Genomic DNA, 22,370 nt, shown 5'->3' with positions numbered 1-22,370 from the left:
TCAACATCAGGTTAATATACTTTTACTGAAAAATTATTCAATTAATATGTTAGGTAATGACCCAAACAAAACATGTCCATTTTTGTGCTAGTCATTGGTGATATTTTTCCAGGAGAACCCTGTTTAACAAATCACATGCAAACCTTTATTGCTGCTGCTTTGCCCAAATGAGCATTCTGAAGGGAAGAAAACGGTACTTTTACTTTATGTGACTATGACTAGCTGAAGAACAGAAATCTAACAGTCACTCTTTAATACAAACAATGAATCTTTACATTTTACACTTCACATTTACATAGCTGATTATACATTTAGGGCTCTAAAACCAAAACTTACAGCTTTAAAGTTGTTTTATGACTATGTAATTTTTATAATTGATAAGCAGTTCATATCAAGGCTAAGAATTTATTTAAATGTACGGGTTTAGGGACTTTGATGTTATGGTTCAAAGTATGGTTCTTTCTAAGTATATAGTTTGGAGTCTTAAGTCAAGGCACAGAATCAACACAGATAATTTACACATACAGTTCAAATGGAATATTAAGCTTACTTAGTAGTCGATCACATTATTAAGCTTACAGTCTGTTAAATACACTAGAGATTAAAAGGAGCCTCTCTGAGTTTTCCATTCCCACAAGAGACTAGGAAGGATCCCAGCCTTTCCAAATCGATATATTAAATAACAATCAGGACTAAAAAAAATTTTAATGACACTCATTTTGAGTGACTGTAAATGACAAATTTACAATAGATATTTAAATAAATATAACTAGTATTCTCTACTATTTCCTATTAACTAGCCAGTTCACACTAATCTAGAGCTTCTTTCCAATATTTACAATTTTTTTTAAAGGGGAAAGAGAGAGAGGAAGAAAGGAGACAGAGAGCGGAGTAATTTAGCAGATTCCTAACCATTTTTACAAGCAGCCTCTCCCACCCCTTTTCTTTTTTTTCCCTAAGTCTTTCCTCTAAGAAGTTAATCACTCTTATTTAGCATACATTTTCCTCCTATCTAAAGGTATGGGGAACTGGTTTAGGCCAGTTGGGAATATGACATGCCTTGTTTATGTTACTAATCTGTTCTGGCTGGAAAAAGAAAGCATGTACCAATACACTATCTTAACTGAAGCATGTTTAAGCTATTGCTGGAATTTTAAGTCCCACGAGACTTGAGAGAAGCGGGGCTTCCTGTATGCTTTTTCGTTCATCCTAGTTCAGTTTATTTATATTGATATTAGATTAAAATGTTTGTGCCTTATAGGATAGAAATATTCTAGATTATACAAGCAACTATTTTTTATTGCTATTAAAAGACAGTGCTATGATTTCTAGCTACATATGGGAAAGGTAAAGAATTTGGGAGGTGATCATTTTTGTACTTATGGTAGAAATTCCTTGCAATTCTAGCTCTTTGAAAGACTTTATTTTAGACTAAAATTCATCAGTCAGTTGTTTCTAATCAGAAGAAATGATGCTTGACAGTATCATTTGATCATAGTAATGGGCAAGACATTGTATATAACCTAAATAATGTTTTATTTTCATAAATAAATTTATGAAATAAATTTCATAGGACATTTCCTTTTTTAAAAAAGTTGATATTTAAATAAATTAATATTTATTAATCTTATATGTGTTAAATTGATACATAAAAAGGGACCATCTCACCAACTTTTAGGACTAAATACTTTTAGTCCTTTTTGGAGGAGTGGGTAGGATGTGGTTGTTGTTGCTCAGGCCCTCAGACCTGTCTGGCTCTTTGTGACCCTATGGACTGCAGCACACCAGGCTTCCCTTCCTTCATCATCTTCTAGAGCTTGCTCAAACTCATGTCCATTGCGTCGGTGATGCCATCCAACCATCTTGTCCTCTGTCGTCTCCTTCTCCTCCTGCCTTCAATTTTTCCCAGCATCAGTGTCTTTTCTAATCAGGGTGTGGTGCTTATTAGTAAAACAACTGTATATATAGAGTAATAGCCTTAGAAGGGTGATATTTGAAAAGCTATTTAATATTATGGTTGTGTCATTGAAGAATACTTCAACTGAAAGGCAATTCTGAGCACTCCTTTAAAAAATTATTCAGGCACACAAATACCTAAAACCTTTAAAGTTCTTGTGTGGGTGTGGTAAGAATCTTTGGTACTGTTGGCCTTTTTGTGCTTAGATTCTGGTGGGCTTTGTGAGTTGAAGCCTGCGATCCCAATTCTTCTATTGTTAGTCCTCTGTGTGACAAACCATGGCATAGACTTCTTGTTCTTTACACGAATATTGTTAGGAAAGGTTTTTTGTTTGTTTTTTTTTAACTTTTTTCCTTCCCTTTGTTCCCTCCATAATATGTATGTTTAATGGTAGTTACAAAGATTCTATACAAAATATAAATATAAATAACCTGTGGCATGGATAAAGGAATTTATCCCATTAAATCAAGGACATTTCCTTCCCCTGTTATTAGATCTATAATCTCCCACGACTTCAGAAAAGCTTATGTTAAGTGGATATTAGGATTGTGATTCACAAAGAGTTGTACTTAGTTTAAAGCTTTGCAGGTAAAGCAAATGACTTGCATTTAACTGTCAGTAGGTAAAAGCTAGCCAAAAACATAGCAGCTGATCAATAAAAGACAAATACCTGATAAGTACATTTTTCCCCCATCAAAGCTTTTTTGGGGGGAGGGGGGAGTGCTTAGGCTATCTGCAGATAAATACACTAAATAATTTGAAGCTTACCCAGCTTGTGTTCACTCTCATTAGCGAGCACTTAACTAGGTAATGATGAAAGAAATAATATTAAGGTACCAGGAGAAGCAAATAGACTATGTGATCTATTAAAAGTTCCCCGAGTCACTGCATTAGGCACTGTCATGCTTATAAAGAAAACAAACTTTAACCTGAGCCACCTTCGAGTTTAAATGGATAGATTCTCTAGAATTGTTTCCTCTTTTAAATTATTTGTCTTCACTGCTTTTTAGCAATGTTTATACTAGGAGCTCATTATGCAATTACTATAACCTAGACTTTGCTTTGAAAATATCTACAATTGAATTTTATATTTGACAGAAGCAGACCAGTAGTTGATTAATTAGATGGAAAAAAAAAAAAAACACCTTTAAAAAAACAACTTGCTCAGTAAATAATACAAAAGGTATTAAGTATTATCCCTTGAAAATCAATAATAGAAAATGTATTAAGTATTACCCCTTTAAAATCATTGGTACACAAAGAAACACATTTGTATGTTTTAGCATCATTTTGGCATTGCTATATTATTAAATTTGAGATTAAATGAGGCAAATAAAAATTCACCATTTATATGAGATTTCTGTGTTCCTTTAGAATCAGGATATTTTAAAACCCACAGTGAGATTTTTTAAAAATGTCTCAATAAAATTCTGTCATAATTTTCTTAGGTTGTATGTACATCCAGACTCTCCTTTTACTGGCGAGCAGCTACTCAAACAGATGGTGTCTTTTGAAAAGGTGAAACTCACAAACAATGAACTGGATCAACATGGCCATGTAAGTAGTGCTGGGACTACGCGGATTCCCGGGGTAAGATGGAGAAGACACGTGAAACTTTCTCTGTTGAAGTCTCTTCCTTTTCTCCCTTTTCCCCTCCAACCTTCCAGCTCTGAGTCATTCTGTGAGAACATTCTTGTGTTCTTTGGGGAACCCTGATACATACAGAGATGCTGTATGCCATTTCTATGTAATAGGGTCAGGGACCTTTGGCACTGTGTAATCCCACTTCTGCAAATGCTTTACCACCTGTGCCAACTAAACAAAGGGAATGTGCATTTTGGAGGTTACTACAGCCCATTCTTGGATTAAATATTTAATTTCTATCAGTGATAGATAACACAGCATAAAGGGAATGGGGCTGAGACCTCCTATGGTGGTTTCCCAAAGTATGTTCTGCAGAATACATTCTTGTGAGATACAATGGGACCAAAGGGTTTTACGTACAAATACATTTGGAAAAGTGCTGTTCGCTCATTACATATCTCTTCTGTAGTGAATCTTATGAGTATTAGAACACAGAGAAGTCTTGCAGTTAAAAACAAAATTATTTGATTTTATATATCAATAAGGAATTCATCAAATGTGGAGAAAAGAGAAACTGGAATTCTGAGCTCCTATCAACATTTAATAGAACAGCCGTTGACACAGGCTTTTACACAATTGCTAAGAATGCTTTTTAAGGAACTATCTGTGATGTTATTTCATGCGCTTAAGTAAAGATTTACATTTTAAAAAGTGTTTTAGATTTTATGCTAAGGAAACTTCAGACAGACATGTATGCTTCTTTTTGATGAGAATACTGTTTCTTTTCTTTTTTTTTTCTTTGCCCTGTTTGCCAGAAAGCAAGTTGGTATTTTCATAATTTCTCTCCTTGGCTTAGATATTCTGATATAATTATTCTCTCTCTTATCCCTTTTATTAAGGCTCTTGTTACTTAAGGTTTTAATTTTTATTGGATCCATGCAATTTAGAAGAAGAGTCTCAAAACTTTTCAAAAAAATTGGTTACATATACATAGATAATAAATTAGAGAGCTCTAGACATGGTTTCAAAAAATTGGATTGAACGTAAAACCAAGTAAATCACTTCAGGCACTGCCACCATCCATATGCCCACAGGAGACCTTGTTTATCCTGACCAAGTCAGAGTAACTAGGTTAACCTACAACTCAGTTGTCCAGAATTGGTGTGTTTTCCTTTCAGCATCAGTGTCATGGAGAGGAATAGCACTAAGCCATACTTCAGGAGCTCTGGGTTCTAGTCTGATAATGCCAAGATCAGACCGTGACAAATTGTTTGCCTAAATCTTAGATGATTGCTAATATCCATTTTGGCTTTAAAATTTTATTATTTAATATATCTCTTTTTCAACAGAAACAGTATGTTCTGAAAACTACAAGGAAATTTTTTAGATCTTGTGTTGTTTAGACAAGTTCTCTGAATCAGCCCTGAAGAAGCCCCCCTTTACAGATACATTTTTGGTTTTATAATAGGAAAATTTCTTATTTCCAGGAATTTATTTCTCCAATGAAATAAAGTCTACATTTCTATCCATGTTTCTTAAATCCATGAAAGCCTGAGCAGAGGTTCAAGAAGCCCTGGGGTCTGAGACTCAGTCTCGGGTCTGAGTCTGTCAGATACCTGAGTCTGTCAGACTATCTGCCTGATAGTCTGTCAGAGTCAATACCCTTTCCTAAAGGAAATTAACCTAGGGCTGGTATAAATAAGGAAGAGGGGACCTTATTTAAAGCTTAGGGCTTTTTCCAGTGTGTATATATGTGTGTGCGTATGTGATTTGAAAACTCCTGTCTTCTTAGTAGAACATGTACTGAATGCTCAGGTTTTTCTTATACCAGTTTCAGGAGGCAAATGTTTGGCTTTGTCACTTCAAGTTTATTCGTTTTAGGACTGAGCACAGATATCTTCAATTCCTTGGAATAAATGCATTATACAAAGAGATAAGTTTTTAAAGTTTATTTTGATTCATTTTAAGCTCTCATTTGCTTTAGTAATTCCTATTCAGATTTGGGATCAGAAAAAGATGCCAGTTAATGCCCTGTAACTTTGTTGGTGTATATCTCAGGACAGAAACAGATTGATTCTGTATCAGTTATCTCACAGTGACTAGTAGTTAACTCTCCTAAAGTCAACCAGCATTAACATTCACCCACACACCCAAGTTAGCCAAGGAAACAAGAGAGCAACAATACTGCATGCTGTTGGCCCTGGTCCTGCCGCAGCAAGTATCAAACACCTCCTCTGAGAGCCATGCTGTCTGCTAGGCTCCTGGGGTGAAGGGCATACAATGTGAGCCCTGTTATCCCAAGAAAAACATACTCAATTTTGTATACTTAGGTAGCTGTCTGGGTGTGGTGTTGGGGGAGATGTAGAAAATCTTTAATATCTGAAAGTAAATTTGTTGCTCAAATTTCATAATGGCAATTGTATTTTATTTCAATGATACATGAAAAATAGTGCCTTTGTAAACAAGGGTATGTTTCTAAGTATCGGGCAACTTTTATTAGCTATAGAATGGAAGACAGCTGTCATTATCATTCCTATTTAGTTGGTAACTGGAAGTTGGAATCCGTGAAGCTATCAGACATGATGATGATGATGATGATACAGTTATATTTACTGAGCACTTCCTATTTGCTATGTGATTTACAAGAGTTACATCATCTGATTCTCACCACAACTCCTGAGAGTTTAAAACTTAAATGCTTTTGGATTTAAGAAAATGGGGTGAGAAAGGTTAGATCACTTGGCCCGAGATTAAAAGAGCAAGAAAGTATCAATTCAGTATTCCAACCAAAGTCCATCTCACACCTCACTGCCTTTTATTTCCCTACCATCCGCCACCCACCCAAACCCCCAAACCCCCACTGTGCCAAGTAACAATCTGGCTTCCTTGAATATGTAATTTCTTACTTTAGAAAATTTAGAGACATACTGCCTTTGGTCTAACCAGACTAAAAAACAAAAACTATTTTTTTCAAAATAAACCTATCCTCCAGATGACTTTGTCCTCTATAATTTTAGAAAGAACACTTGAAACAACCTGTGTTATTTGCAGTTGTTTTGGTAAAATGTGATTCACAATGATGACTCTGCAGTATTATGTACAAATTACTTGCCTGGAGAATGGAAAGGGTAGATTTTAATCTTAAAACTACATTTGAAACTGTAGATTTTATGATTCTTTCTTTGCCTCATTGTAATTGGGCCTGTTTAGCAATATAAAAACCTAAAATTCAGTACTGTACTTTCCATTCTTTGTTGTAGATAATTTTGAACTCAATGCATAAGTACCAGCCACGGGTGCACATCATTAAGAAGAAAGACCACACAGCCTCATTACTCAATCTGAAGTCTGAAGAATTCAGAACATTCATCTTTCCAGAAACAGTTTTTACAGCGGTCACTGCCTACCAGAATCAACTGGTGAGTGTACCCTTCACAATTTTTTTTGCCAAAAAAGATGAGGTTTTAGGAGATGCTTTTATCTTCTTGGAGAGAAGGGCCATCCCAGTACTCAAAACAGAAGTTTACTTTGAAGAAAGCTATGGTGAATCAGCCCCAGGACCTCCAAGTATGTTAAGTGACTGCAGCTCAGTGTTTTAAAGATCTGTGTTTCCTAGAACCTTTACTTTCCCAGTCAAGCTGTTTACTGCCCATTCTCCTGCCAAAACCTATCCCAAACTGACTTCTTACCAGTTTCCTTTACCTCCTCTTGGTAGGGCCTCATGATGTACATAACCATATACTCACGACTTCATAAAATTTTAAAGTTCAGTTTTTCTGCTAAATTAGCACACATAGTCTAGCCAACTACCCAAACTATTGATTTGTTAGATATTTTGTGAGACTTATTCAGCTGAAATTAGGCTAAGATAATTATAGTAGAATGATTTTAAATACCTCTTTAGATAATAAACTGTATTATCTAAACATCAAGATATCTAATTTATAATATTGAGTTTTGTATTTTCTACTCTGTTGTAAATCATATTTAAAATTTATGCATTTCTAAGGCTTAGACTAAGTTGGTAAATAATTATCAAAATGTTGCTAAGGATTGGATGCTATTAAGATTCTTCCCAACTCATTTTTCTTTCATAGTCAGCATAAACTTGAAGGCTTTCTATATGACTTTGAGTAGACTTCAGTTCATCACTGTGGCTGCCATTTTCTTTGTCTGTAAACTGGGACTAAGAACTGGACCATCTTAGGGAATTCCTGTAAAGGTCAAATGGGATGCTGTGCATAAATATGCCTTTGGAAACTCTAAGGCACTCTATCAAAAAAAGGCATGTTGTGACTATTAGACTGTCTCTGGAATGTCCAAAGAGGATTTGTCACCATATGGATTTTTAAAAGTTAATGGCATTAAAAAAAGTGAAATAATGTATAAATAATGAAATCAATGTATGAATATTATCATACTGTTTATCTTTAAATGAAAGCAAAGTACTATACCATTTTTATTATCCCTAAAATAACACAAGAGTGGCAACTTTCAGAGAATGCCCAAGCTAAAAATTTGGGTATAGACTGAAGCCCACAGAGGCCTAAAACACTAATGCTACTTTTCTTAGAATCTAGAACACTGACATCAACAATCCCATTTTCAATTTATCTGAGAACCCAGGTAATATAGATATCACAGGTTCAGAAAAGATTCCTGAAACATTCATTCAACTTACACTAACTGAATTAGTAGCTTTTTATACTATAAACATTGAAAAAATAAAGTATTAGTCACTCAGTTGTGTCCAACTCTTTGCAACCCCATGGACTGCAACCCACCAGGCTCCTCTGTCCAAAGGATTTTCCAGGCAAGGATACTGGAGTGGTTTGCCATTTCCTTCTCCAGAGGATCTTCCCAGCGCAGGGATTGAGCCCACATCTCCTGCACTGAAGGCACATTCTTTACCTACTGAGCTACCAGGGAAAGACTCATATAACACTGTGTGTGTGTGTGTGTGTGTGTGTGTGTGTGTGTGTGTGTTAGTTGCTCAGTTGTGTCCAGCTCTTTGCAACTGCATGGACTATAGCTGCCAGGCTCCTCTGTCCATGGAATTCTCCAGGCAAGAATACTGGAGTGGGTTGCCATTTCCTTCTCCAAGGTATCTTCCCAACCCAAGGATCAAACCCAGGATTCTTGCATTGCTGGTGGATGCTTTACCATCTGAGCTATTAGGGAAATACAAGAGATCCTGTTGATGTTTGAGAATGAAACAAAAATTTGTCATGTGAAAACTTCATTGCTTTTATGAAAATTATCTGTGAAAATTACGGACAGAACAAAATTAAGGGAATTTTAAGTATAACATCTGAGATTTGGTCTAACTGGCAAAAGCACAATCCTGAATAAATATTGGCAGGACCTCTCATATCACAGAAAATGGAACAGGAGGCTATTATCTACATGATTATAATAATAGCTAATATTTGGGTACTTACCATGTGCAAAGCACCATTTAACATACATTGTCTTATTTAATCCTCACAATGATATCTTGAGATAGTAACAACAGTATTTTTATGTTACATTTCATAGCCAAAAGAATTGAGGCATGGAGTTAAATAACTTATCCAATGAGACCTTGCTGCTTCCATCATAGATTTAAATCCAGGTGGTTAGGTGTTAAATGTCAGTGTTCTTAACCTCTAAGCTTAGGCACTTGGTGTCCCCAAGAAAGCAGAACCTCACCTCCTCTCAGCTTGTGACCCTGATGGACTGAAGACATTCCTTTTAAAGAATTTTAGTTCTTTCTGTTAATTTCTTTTCTTTTCAGCATGTGCTCACTGCTTACCTGCTATGTGCAGGGAGCCCCTCACACTGATAGCAGTCAGTGTAACAAGATGGTAATCATTCTAAATTGACAGAATATCCGCTGGCATTAGCTGTTTCTAATAGGAGCTGTATGCTTTAGTGACATTATCTCATTGAATTCTTTTGTTCCTGGTCAACATTTATTTGGAAGATTTTCAAAATCCAAAAGTTAAACAAATAGTAAAATGAAGCACATGTGCTCTCTACCCAGATTCAACAATTAACATTTTTTCCAGTTTGCTTTACCTTCCCTGCTCCATTTCTCAACCTCTGTTTAGGTATCTACTTTCCCCCTTCTCTCAATCATTTGAAACTAAGTTGTATGCATCATGATACTTTACTTGTAAGTACTTCTACAAGCCCAGACTGACAATAAGATTATTTTGTAACCACAATATTTTTAACACATTTAAAACTGAGTTAGTATTAAAAATTTCAGGTTAGACCAACAAATGTCTTTATAACTCCTGCCCCCTTCCCCTAAACTAGTATCCACCAAAGGTTCATGGTTTGGATGTTACTTTTAACTTAGAAAAAAAAAACTCTATATATTTTTAATAATGTATCACTTAATTCTGATACTAATCCCCTGAATAAGGCTCTATGAGATCCATTTTGTGGATGAAGAAACTGAGGTTCAGAATGGGCTAATGGGCTAATACACTAGCCCAAATCTGGTAAGTGGGATAATTCCTTTTGGGTGTTAATTCCTACTTTTTGAAAGCATCATGCTAGAATGCAGGATTAAGAAAGTGACCACTGACAGTGTAAGGGCTTCGAAACTGAATTTGAAAATACTTAGTTAAAATAGGTTAAGATTCTAATAACCACATATCCCAAAACCAGTTACTCCTCTTGAGAAATGTTTATTTCTAGTTAAGATTATAAGTGGGCTCAAAAATCCACCTACCAGTGCCTATCTAGCTTTCACTGCATCATTAAGTGTAGTGAGTGATATGATTAGTATATCATTTCATTGCTAAATAACCCACAATAAAAATGACTAAAATCAGAACTGATTTTCTCAATAGATCCTGCCAGGTCTGAGTTTATTTCTGTGCTTCTACCTTTAAAGCCATAATCCCTACCTAGCACAATGCCGCGTGCGTGCACGTGTGTGTGTGTGTGTGTGTGTGTGTGTATGTATATGTACATCCCGCCGCCCCCCCCCCCCGCCCCCCCGCCCACACACACTGGCATTGTGCTAGGGGTTATGGCTTTAAAGGTAGAAGCATAGAAATAAACATTGCTATATCATGCTTGTCTACTGATTTACCTATAATAAACATAAAATAAATATATAGGAATTAAATATGTGCTGCTGCTGCTGCTAAGTCGCTTCAGTCGTGTCCGACTGTGTGTGACCCCAAAGACGGCAGCCCACCAGGCTCCCCTGTCCCTGGGATTCTCCAGGCAAGAACACTGGAGTGGGTTGCCATTTCCTTCTCCAGTGCATGAAAGTGAAAAGTCAAAGTGAAGTCGCTCACTCATGTCCGACTCTTAGCGACCCCATGGACGGCAGCCTACCAGGCTCCTCCACCCATGGGACTTTTTAGGCAAGAGGACTGGAGTGGGGTGCCATTGCCTTCTAAGTACAGTATAAAATAATTTTTTCATGGCTAAATAATAGAAAATAAAGAAAAGATGTAAAATTTCACACTTAAGATCATATTTATATCTTTTAAACTTTGGATAGACATTACTTTCATATCTATTAAAAGCCAGATCAAAGTTTCTAATAGAATTTGTGAAAAAGCTTCTCATTTATGGTGTCTTGTAGTTTTATTTGTAAGAAGTGAAAAAGGTACTTTTTCCCCTATTTTTTGCTATTTTTTTCCTCTGGTTTTTGTGAGGAAATGATTGAATTTCTTTACATTATTAGTTTAAAGCTAAATACATTACACTCTCAACAAACTATTTTATAATTTAAGATTTAAAGGTCATACATTGTTTTTGAGCAGGCAAGCCATTGCTGTAGAGTTGAAGTGTAGGTCAGGTTTCATTTTTAAATGCCTTTGGACAGATCTTTTCCTGACAATTGGAGAAATGGTCTCTGAGGGCCAATTTCACCTTGTGGTTGGGAACCCCAGCTCTACTCAGAGTCCAGTGATATCATATGGAATAATAACTATTGGAAAAAGTCCCTTTCTCTTTGGTGCAGCTGGCAGTGTAAAAATCTGCCCTCTATTTATGCATACACTTATCTATAGATAAAGGAGATGTTGAAAAAGTGAATTTTGTGGTTAGGAAATGCATTATGATCCATATTTTCAAGATAATACATGAAAGAAAAAAAAAAAAAGGGTGTATTTTTGCTGGAATGGGCTTCACTGGTGGCTCAAGTGGTAAAGTATGTGCCTGAAATGCAGGAGGCCCAGGTTCGATCCCTGGGTCTGGAAGATCCCCTGGAGAAGGGAATGGCAACCCACTCCAGTATTCTTTTTTTGTTTGTTTTACACTCCAGTATTCTTGCCTGGAAAACTCTATGGATGGAGGAGCCTAGCGGGTTACAGTCCATGGGGTCACAAAGAGTCAGATACACTGAGTGACTGACACTTTCACTTTTCACTTTCATGCATTGGAGAAGGAAATGGCAACCCACTCCAGTGTTCTTGCCTGGAGAACCCCAGGGACGGGGGAGCCTGGTGGGCTTCTGTCTATGGGGTCACACAGAGTCGGACACAACTGAAGTGACTTAGCAGCAGCAGCAGCAGCTACACTTGAAACCGCAGGATTTCTTAAGCACATACTACTGTCCTTACTTGCTAATTGTTTTTCCTCACAAAATGAAAAACACCGCATTTTAAAAATTTGTTGTTGAATCATAAAGACATTTCGGTAGTTTCACATGGGTTCTATACATATTATGTTCAGTAATTGACTATTTTGGGATCCTTCTTTTAGTTTTACCTTTGACATGGGTGACGTTGTTTAATGGCATTACAAGCTGCAGGCATTTTATATTACAAAAATGATGTCCAACTGAAATCACTGTATATAACTCAGATCCTTTCTTTCATCAGTTCTCAAATGTATAACTTTTTCAGTTCTCCCAAATTTCATAAAGGGATGTAAAACTATATCTGCAAAAATGAATTTCTGTTAGCTACTGGTTTTTATTTAAGTATCTATGGGATAAAATCTGTGCCTAAACTTTTAAAAATGTATGATTAACTAGAATGTTAAAACTTTGCTATTTAAAAATTTCTTTTTCTGAAAATACAAAACAAAATGAAATGCTTTTTATATAAACTTAAAAAGAATTTCACTTAGTCTATAACTGGTAAACATGAAATCATATTTCTGACTGCTTGTTTTTGAAGCAAAGTTCAACAAACATTTCTGGGGAACTTATTGTTGGCACCCTGATAGATTGAGTCTAGTGATACCACAGTGAGCTCATTAAGAAGTTTAACCCACAGTTCCTCTGTTGCTAATCAGTACTTCATAAAGCCTGTTCAAGACTGTAGTGGTTAGTTCAGGGCCCCCAAACAATGGTAGTAAGAGATCTATTCAGCTTTTATCCTCTAACTTTCAACAGTAATTATTAGATAACAGGAATTAGGTAACATGGCCCATAGAGAAAGTAAATATTGGGTTAATGTCCTGAGATGCTTCTCTAACTAGCACACTAAAGTTTAAATCACTGCTGAACCAATTGGTAAATCTAGCTGTATATACTGTTCTTGAAGCTACAGTTTGAAATTATATCAAATTATAAAGTAGAAAAGTTACCATTGATGCTCTTGGGGATGATGAAAGAAAGACTATAAAGATACTAGAAAGAGAAAAATTCTAATAAATGAAAGAAAATTCCAAAGAAATCTGAAAACCTGTGCTGAATTGGATTTACTTCTCATTCAAAGTTATGGTGGTAATACTAGATATGGTAACACATTAGCTGACAACACACACTGAAAATATTTACTCTCTATAGTAACTCCACAATCATCACATTCTAAGCTAATAGTCTTTACCTTTTGGAAATACAAATAACAACAAATACAATTCTCAAAATCCTTTTCAGGGACAAAGTGGTTAGAAGGTCTTTAGTTATTATATAGATAATATTTTATATTCTTTTAGTTTATGAAGGACTTCCCTGGTGGTTCAGACGGTAAAGCGTCTGTCTACAATGCGGGAGACCTGGGTTCAAGAAAGCTTGATGTGGTTCACATTTTTTAAAATTGTATTTCATTTATTTATTGCTGTGCTGCATGGCTTGCAGGATCTTAGTTCCCTGACCACGGATTGAACCCAGGACCTGGCAGTGAAAGCACTGAATCCTACCCACTGGACTGCCAGGGAATTCCTGAGCTGGTTCACATTTTAGAGGGATGGTTGCAAAAGGACTTTGTTCAAAATTGTTTCTCCATCAGATATTATTTGCTTTTGTCTTCAGAAAATTTTATCCACTGGCAAATCCATTCACTTTTTAATCTTATAAATGAGCTTGTAGGAACTAAACTTGAAAGGAGCCTTAACTTTATTCATGTACCTCACAGTTTCAGTTTGAAAATTTCTGGGTTTGGTTCGCCCCTAACGTCACTGACTGCAGTGGATGTAGTGCCACCCTCTTTAGTAACACTTAAATGACTTCCACTTCTGGTCGGCTGTGTATCCCTTTGCCTGCTCCGTGGAATTTTAGGAACTGCATGTTCTCAGTTTTGTTGATGAATTATTGTGAAAGTGTTTTCATGAACTATAAAGCAATTTAGAAATCTGAAACATTTTCATTTATAATTATTCAGTAGAAAGAGATGAAAAAAATCCTGTCTTTGAGAATTCAGAAATCTTGTTGATAATTTATAATCCAAGAATATATTGATTGCTTGGGCTTTATAAGATGTTTATAATTTATTTCAGACAAAATTTTTTGCCTTTGCCCTGAAAATTGACCTTCAGTACTAAATCCTAGTCTGAAAAGAATAGTTAAAATAGTTAAATAGTCACCCTTTAGAAATCCATGCCCTTAATTAAAGAGGTGGCTGAGTGTGAGAGAGGTTCTCTACAAACTATTGATGGCCATATATTAGGGACAACCTCAGAAGTTCCTGTATATTTCTTTCTATGCACACTTAAAGTCCTGTTGCTGTCCAGTAAGAACATGTTTCTTACTTATCTAGGTTATTTTCTTCACTGTTTACCATTTTCCATTAACTAAGCTAAAAAGGAAATTAGCAATTTTATTTTTGGCTGCTCTAGAGTAAATGTCATAGGCTAAAAATAAGAATTTCTGAGGTGCTGCCAAGTGTCCTTAAAAATAAAATTTAAATAAATAAATAAAATATGCTAGAAACTCAAAATAAATAACTTGTATAAGAAAAAAAACTACTATCAAAGAATCAATCTTACAACTTGCCAATATTAATGATAGAGAAGTAGCATCTCTCTGGCCAGGACAGTGTGGGAGGTTCTATTCTGAGTGAGGTATATAGCTTTTTGTAGTTTCCACATTGAATAGCACATACTGAGAAAACTTGAGAAAGAAAAACAATGATTTTCTTTTGTAATGAATAAAGCAATTCTTCAGGTGGTAATGGTTTAAAGTGAACAGTAGATACATTCTGATCAAAGGAAAAGTATTGGCAAAACAGTATTTCAAACTGTTGTTGATTGTTGTTCTGTTTTTAATTGTGTTTATTATTTACTTTGAAAGAGGAAGGCATGCCTCCCTCAACCTCTAACTTTTTTTCAGGTTAAGACTATTGTGTGTGTGTTTATCTCTCTTTCCAAAGATGAATGTGGGCTCTCATTTGGACACAAATGAGCTATGACTCTCTTTAAAGGGTGGTTCTAACTCAGATACTAACTAGTTGTGTCCTACATTCTCCTCCATGCCTTTTAGCTCTAATACTCAGGAATTTTGCAAGTCAAGTATCTTTTAATTAGTGTTTCCTTTATTTACTTATTTTCTTTGTACCTAATATATTTTTTCTGAAACATGAAGTACATATGTTTTAATGGATCTTTCTACATTAATATTGTGTACTGTGGGAATTATGGCTAGCACAGCATAGACACTTAATACTTCAGACTGTGATTCTTATTAGGAAATAAGAATCTTTTTTGCAATACTTTTTTCCATATAAGTGTAGAGTCTGGAGACCCATTAATTTGATTCTAATTTGGTCAGATAGTAAGGGGAATGGGGTAAATTTATATGCTGAAAAGTTTATATCATGTATTTATGTCATATTTTTCAGTACAGTTTTGAACAGGAAGCTATTATTGGGGTGTCTATTGTGGTATATATAGGTGCCCATGGTATTAACAAATGAGGCTGTCAAGTCAGCATGAGGCAACATTCTTGTTTTTATTCCCTTTACCCACCAATGCTGGCGGGTATTGTCCAATTCTGGACAGTTTCCTCATTCCCTAGTCCAGCTCTAGCCTTTCACTGCTCTTAAATACTTCTCACATCAGGCACACTGTTCATAAAAGGCCCCCATTTCTAACTGTCTCTATTTATTGACTTCCAGCCTGTTTTAGGAACAGATACTCTGTCCTCAAATACTTCCTTTTCCTTGATGCCTTCTCTGACCAATTCACCCAAATTTGTGAATTTCTTTAGCAATTTCAACCTTTATCACAATACTTAGTGACATTAAGATATTCTTAGACATTCTTGGGGTGCTGTGATGGAAAATGAACAAACTTTTTGTTTCTGATTTTGTTTCCTTGACCACAGACATGACACTGTTTTGTTACTCATCTTCCCTTTCCAGATAACCAAGCTGAAAATAGATAGTAACCCTTTTGCCAAAGGATTCCGGGACTCCTCCAGGCTCACGGACATTGAGAGGTAATGAGAATTTTCTGTTTACTTTTTTGCCCTGATAAGATAAAGAAAAGTACTAGTTTGTAAGAGCACACTCCTTGCAACACCAAAGAGACATAACTTTACTGTATATAGTCTCCAGTACTCTGTACAGTCTCCCGTTCTCTGCCCCACCTTCACGTCCAGTTATAAACCCTACAGATATGCAACTGCTGAATCTGACAGTTGCTGCAGTTGAATCTATTCTATGCTCCATTTCTGAGTGAAGTGGTTTCTTTGAACAGGACATTAATTCAACTGCAAAAAATAGGGCTTGTTTGTTATCAAAGACTCAGTCCTCTTGATGATATTAAGCTTTGTGTCTTAAGTGGCAATCCACAGAGAAAATAGAATCTTAATAGCCTTTGCCTTCTGAAGTGGATATATTTGCTAACATAAAGACTATAAAGGTAGCTTGGAATTCTGAAGCAAAAAGAGGCAGTTTAAATCAAAGTGCATATTTTATCTACAGCGTAGAATGCTTGTATTTAATAGGAAGGCTATTGGATATCTGGACCTTTAAGGCAAGTGACAATCATGTGCCTGTAATTTACCCTAATTTTAACTGAAATGGTTCACACAGTGTGAGACTGTTTATGTGATGAGTAATGACTATATTGAGATGCATATTTGCCCAATGTGAATGGAAAAAAAAGTTTTTTTCAAAGAAAAGATTTTTTTCAACCTAACTGATTATTTGTACCCCTAAGTGTACTATGCAACTTTCTGTACTTACTCTGTTTTGTTTTGTTTTTGTGAACACATTTAAATTCTACTGTCTTTGCAAATTTAAATTATAAAAGTCACCATTTTATAATTAAATCATAAGATTTATTCATCCTCTGTATTTAATCTCTTATATGTCCTGGAATCTTTACAGACAGGTGGAGTACCCTAACTACCAGCCCTCTGATTTATTTTATCTCCAGATCTTTAGGTGGTTTCCCCACCAACTGCTACATGGTTCTGTCACACTCTTTGTTACCTACCACATGGTCATATGTCCTGACCTCAGCACTTCTCTTTCCTGTCCTGGCAACTCAAATTAAAGGATTATTATAAGTTTTAGCAACATCTGTCTGATCCTTCCATCATCCTTCCCAATGCCAGAGCATAAAGGTGTGGTTTTGATTTTGGGGGGAAAGATATAAAAGCTCAGTGAGGAGGCAAAGAATCCAGCAGGAGAGACTGAAAATTGGGCAGGCATTTGAGTAGAAAAGATTAGTTAGTTGAGAGTCTGACAAGTGATTGGGGGTACTGAGATCAGGGAAAGGAACTTGAGCTTGTGGTTGAAAATGCCTTGCAAAATGGATGGCAAGGAGGTAACTCTTCGATTAGGTAGAACATAGGCATGCAAATAGGCCACAAGATCCAAAGCAGTGAGAAAGCGGTATCAGCAGTGTGGGTGACAAAGGAGTCCACATTTACAAAGACTCTTTTTTACCCCATGGACTGTAGCCTATCAGGCTCCTCCGTCCATGGGATTATCCAGACAAGAATACTGGAGTGGGTTGCCATTTCCTTCTCCAGGGGAATCTTCCCAACCCAGGGATCAAACCTGGGTCTCCCACATTGTAGGCAGATACTTTACCATCTGAGCCACCAGGAGGTGTTTTAAAAAGGCTACTTCCATTTAGGTGTGATCTTTCTCATCTCCTGTTTCTAGAGTGCCAAAGGCACTGATTCACACTGGATTTATGCAGGTGGGATTATAATAGGTGAATTTTTTCTGCTTTCTAATCAGGTATCAGGCAAAAATGAAGACAGTGGTTCAGTGGGGCAGTAGTGATGTGTTTTTATAGTGTGCCTCATATCTTCTGTTTCAGGTCAGGGGTTGAGCATGGTATATGAAGACAAAGCCATGGGTTAGAGTCCCTGCTCTGCCTTTCCCTGGCTGAGTGATCCTAGAGAAGTTACCTAAGTTAAGTAGATCACTTAAGTAAGATCTTAAGTAAGTAAGTTAAGTAAGATCACTTCTAAGTGATTCTCAGAGGTTACCCTGAGTCTGTTTCCTCATGTAGAAAATGGAGAACATAACACTGCTCACTTTATTATGAGGACCATGTAAGATGACATTTATGAAAGCACTTTAAAAATCTGAAAACGTAAAATAATTATATTTTACTAGATGAGCATCTGGTGGAGGCGTGGGTTGGCAGTGGCCTGCTGCAGGGTTGGGGGCACTGCCTGTAGCAGTGCTTGCATGGGAACTTTTAAAGGAGGTCACCATTATCTTCATTACCTCCACCATGGTTTGGCCTCAGGTCAAATAACAGGGAGGGAACACAGCCCCGCCCATCAAGAGAAAATCGGATTAAAGGTTTACTGAGCCTGGCCCTGCCTATCAGAACAAGACCCAGTTTCCCCCTCAGTCCCTCTCTCCCATCAGGAAGCTTCCATAAACCTCTTATCCTTCTCCATCAGAGGGCAGACAGACTGAAAACCACAGTCACAGAAAACTAACCAATCTGATCACATGGACCACAGCCTTGTCTAACTCAACAAAACTATGAGCCATGCCATGTAGGGTCACCCAAGGTGACCAGATGTTCAAGCTGGATTTAGAGAAGGCAGAAGAACCAGAGATTAAATGGCCAACATCCGTTGGATCATCAAAAAAGCAAGAGAGTTCCAGAAAAACATATACTTCTGCTTTATTAACTATGCCAAAGCCTTTGACTGTGCGGATCGCAACAAACTGTGGAAAATTCAGAAAGAGACTGGAATACCAGACCACCTGACCTGCCTCCTGAAAAATGTGTGTGCAGGTTAAGAAGCAACCGTTAGAACTGGACATGCAACAACAGACTGATTCCAAATTGGGAAAGAAGTACGTCAAGGCTGTATATTGTCACCCTGCTTATTTAACTTGTATGCAGAGTACATCATGAGAAATGCTGGACTGGATGAAGCATAAACTGGAATCAAGATTGCCGGGGGAAATATCAATAACCTCAGATGTGCAGATGACACCACCCTTATGGCAGAAAGCAAAAAAAAACTAAAGAGCGTCTTGATTAAAGTGAAAGAGGAGAGTGAAAAAGCTGGCTTAAAACTCAACATTCAGAAAACAAAGATCATGGCATCTGGTTCCATCCCTTCATGGCAAATAGACGGGGAAACAATGGAAACAGTGACAAGACTTTATATTTTTTTGGGCTCCAAAATCACTGCAGATGGTGACTGCAGCCAGGAAATTAAAAGACGCTTGCTCCTTGGAAGAAAAGTTATGACCAACCTAGACAGCATATTAAAAAGCAGAGACATTACTTTGCCAACAAAGGTCCATCTAGTCAAAGCTATGGCTTTTCCAGTAGTCATGTATGGATGTGAGAGTTGGACTATAAATAAAGCTGAGCCCTGAAGAATTGATGCTTTTCAACTGTAGTGTTGGAGAAGACTCTTGAGAGTCCCTTGGACTGCAAGGAGATCCAACCAGTCCATCCTAAAGGAAATCAGTCCTGAATATTCATTGGAAGGACTGATGCTGAAGCTGAAACTCTTAAAACTTTGGCCACCTGATGTGAAGAATTGACTCATTTGAAAAGACCCTGATGCCTGGAATGATGAATTCGGGAGGAGAAGGGGCTGGCAGAGGGTGAGATGGTTAGATGGCATCACCAACTCAATGGACATGAGTTTGAGTAAATTCCGGGAGTTGGTGATGGACAGGTAAGCCTGGCATACTGCAGTCCATGATGTTACAAAGAATCGGACATGACTGAGTGACTGAACTGAACTGAGCTGAGATGAGCATAGTTTTACTCCATCCAAGTTACTTTCAATAATCTTAATAAAATACTTCTAGAATAAAAATAGCCCCTTAAGTTTTACTTATGTTTATGAGAGACAAGTACCCAGACTGACTGCCATTTAGGGTGACGGACTTGATAATGATGCAGCCACATATTCCACTTAACTGAGTAAACATCCTGATGCCGGGAACTCACATGTACATGAAACTTAGAAGCTTTCAGTGGTCTGAGGGGTAAAAGAGCATCTTATGAGACTAGCTGCAAGTTTGCAAGATGACCTAAGTAGTGTGAAATTGGCCAAGGTTTTGGATTTCATTTCCAGGTATTTAAGTCTGAATTTTTCCTAAACAGCCTTTGGGGATGGAACAAATCAGATCAATTGATCTTTGGAGACCTAAAGAAATTAAATTAGTCTGGAGTCAGTTACTGCACTAAACCATCTAGTAATTGAATTGCCCCTTGTAACTGATTGAAAACAGCCCTATTTGTAACAATATAGAGAGCTTTTGTAAAATAAGAGATCTGAGAGAAAAACACATCTTTTTATGACATGATGACAGAAATTGCACTTTTCTAACCTAATTGAATATGGTGTTATAAATATGTGACCTTAATGATTTCAAGTTTCCTTTCCCAGATTTACAGCTACTGTATGAGATACCCAAACAAAAATGCCTTTAGGACTGGATATGTATGCCTTATACCTCTAAACTCACAGTATTATTCCTTCTACATCTGCACAAGCTTTGTAGATACTCTAAAAGCCATTCTGGTTTTCTCACTCTCATTTTGTGAAGTTCTGTTGAGATACCTGAATGTGTCACATTCTTCACATGTAGCCTTACTCCCAGGGACAACATCACCCTTATTTGTAAAAGAAAACTAGTGTCATTAACAAAAGTAGAAGGTATTTTCATTAGATGTTTTGTACATATACCTACAATGGACAGCTAAGAAGTAAATCAAAAGTCCAAAAGGGTTTCTCAGTATAATCTGATTTATAGCTATTTAGTTCAGGGAGAGAATTATCTACTAGTGCCGTATAGTAAATATAGCTTACAGATAGTCTGTCAGTTGGTGTTTTCTTTTTTCTTTTTGGAGGAGTGAAGGGACATTTTCTAAGTGAAAGAAAGATAGTAAGTGAACGCATGGTATTACTTCTGAGAAAGGAGAGATGACTATGAAGATATTTGAATGTTCAAAATTAAGTTTCTTCTGTTAGGTTTTTTTGTTTTTATTTTGTACAAATAGAGTAAGTGGGAAAGGAATACGTTATATATAGTGCTGAATACTGACAGAGAAGGTAGAATAGACATTACCAGGCAACAGGAGAGAAAAGAGGAGTCAGGTATCTGATATGACAAACGCCAGATCTTTTTACTTGTCATTTTCAAATTTTCTTGATACTGTTTGACATTTATACTTCCAGTGTTTGGAATCATTTTGTCCAGTCTTCTAAAAAAAAAGAAAGTCATTGGAATTTTGATTGGGCTTGTGTTGAATTTGTATAATGATTTGGGGGAGAAAAATGATGTCTTTACAGTACTGAGACTTCTAGGAATACATCATATGTTTGTCTTTTTATGAAACTTATGTTCTTTAGAAGTTAGGGTGTTTTCAAGTCTGTAAGTCCTACACATTTTTTTCAGGCACATAGCTAGGTTTATTAGAATTACATTGTCCAGTTTAATAGCCAATGGCCACAGATGGTTAGTGAAGAAATGTGGCTATTCCATATTGAGAAGTACTGTAAGTACCAAAAAAACAAAAACAAAAAACAGACACTGATTGTCAGGATTTAGTGTGAAAAAAGATGGAAAATATCTCAACAGTAGTTTTAGGATACTGATAACATGCTGAAATAATATTTTGCAGATATATTGCATTAAATAAATTACTAAAATTAATCTCATCTGCTTTTTAAAACTTTGACAGCTAGACTATTTAAAATTACATATATGGCTCATGATAGCTTTCTTTTGTCTTGCATGTACTAGAAGGTTATTTTAGGGGTGGCTTATTTTTGAAAATAGAATTTTCTAATCTATAAAAAGTTATTGATTCCTATATGTCATTGGCATCCTGCCATTTTACTGAACTTAGAAAACATTAGTTTTAATAATTTTTCTTTTTAGTCTCTTGAGTTTTCCACTTAGATCTCCATATCAACTGCAAAAATGACAATTTTATCTTTTTCCTTCTAATATTCATGCTTTTTACAATGTCTTTTTCTTGTTATATTACATTGATTAAAATTTCCAGAACACTATTAAAATGTAATTGTGATAGTTAGCATTTTTCTCTTGTTCTTGACTTATTTAGTAATGCCTCTAGTATTTTATCATTATATATGGTTTTCATTGGCTTTTGGTTTTGGATTGATATTCTTTATCATACTGAAGTAATACCTTTCCATGCCTAAATTAAGAACTTTTTGCTA

General features: G+C 36.3%; 1 protein-coding gene across 1 annotated transcript in view; it reads left to right on the top strand.

Moving 5' to 3' along the window:
* Positions 1-22,370, top strand: part of TBX20 (T-box 20) — a 48,201-nt gene that overhangs the window by 5,960 nt on the left and 19,871 nt on the right. The window contains exons 4-6 of the mRNA XM_027539513.1: positions 3,406-3,514; positions 6,802-6,960; positions 16,084-16,160. Coding sequence (XP_027395314.1) covers positions 3,406-3,514; positions 6,802-6,960; positions 16,084-16,160 — 345 coding nt within the window. The remainder of the gene's footprint in view (positions 1-3,405; positions 3,515-6,801; positions 6,961-16,083; positions 16,161-22,370) is intronic.

This window comes from Bos indicus x Bos taurus, chromosome 4 (assembly GCF_003369695.1).
Source record: "Bos indicus x Bos taurus breed Angus x Brahman F1 hybrid chromosome 4, Bos_hybrid_MaternalHap_v2.0, whole genome shotgun sequence".
Taxonomy (NCBI): domain Eukaryota; kingdom Metazoa; phylum Chordata; class Mammalia; order Artiodactyla; family Bovidae; genus Bos; species Bos indicus x Bos taurus.
The sequence above is the reverse complement of the archived record's forward strand: the minus strand, read 5'-3'. Positions and strand labels throughout refer to the sequence as shown.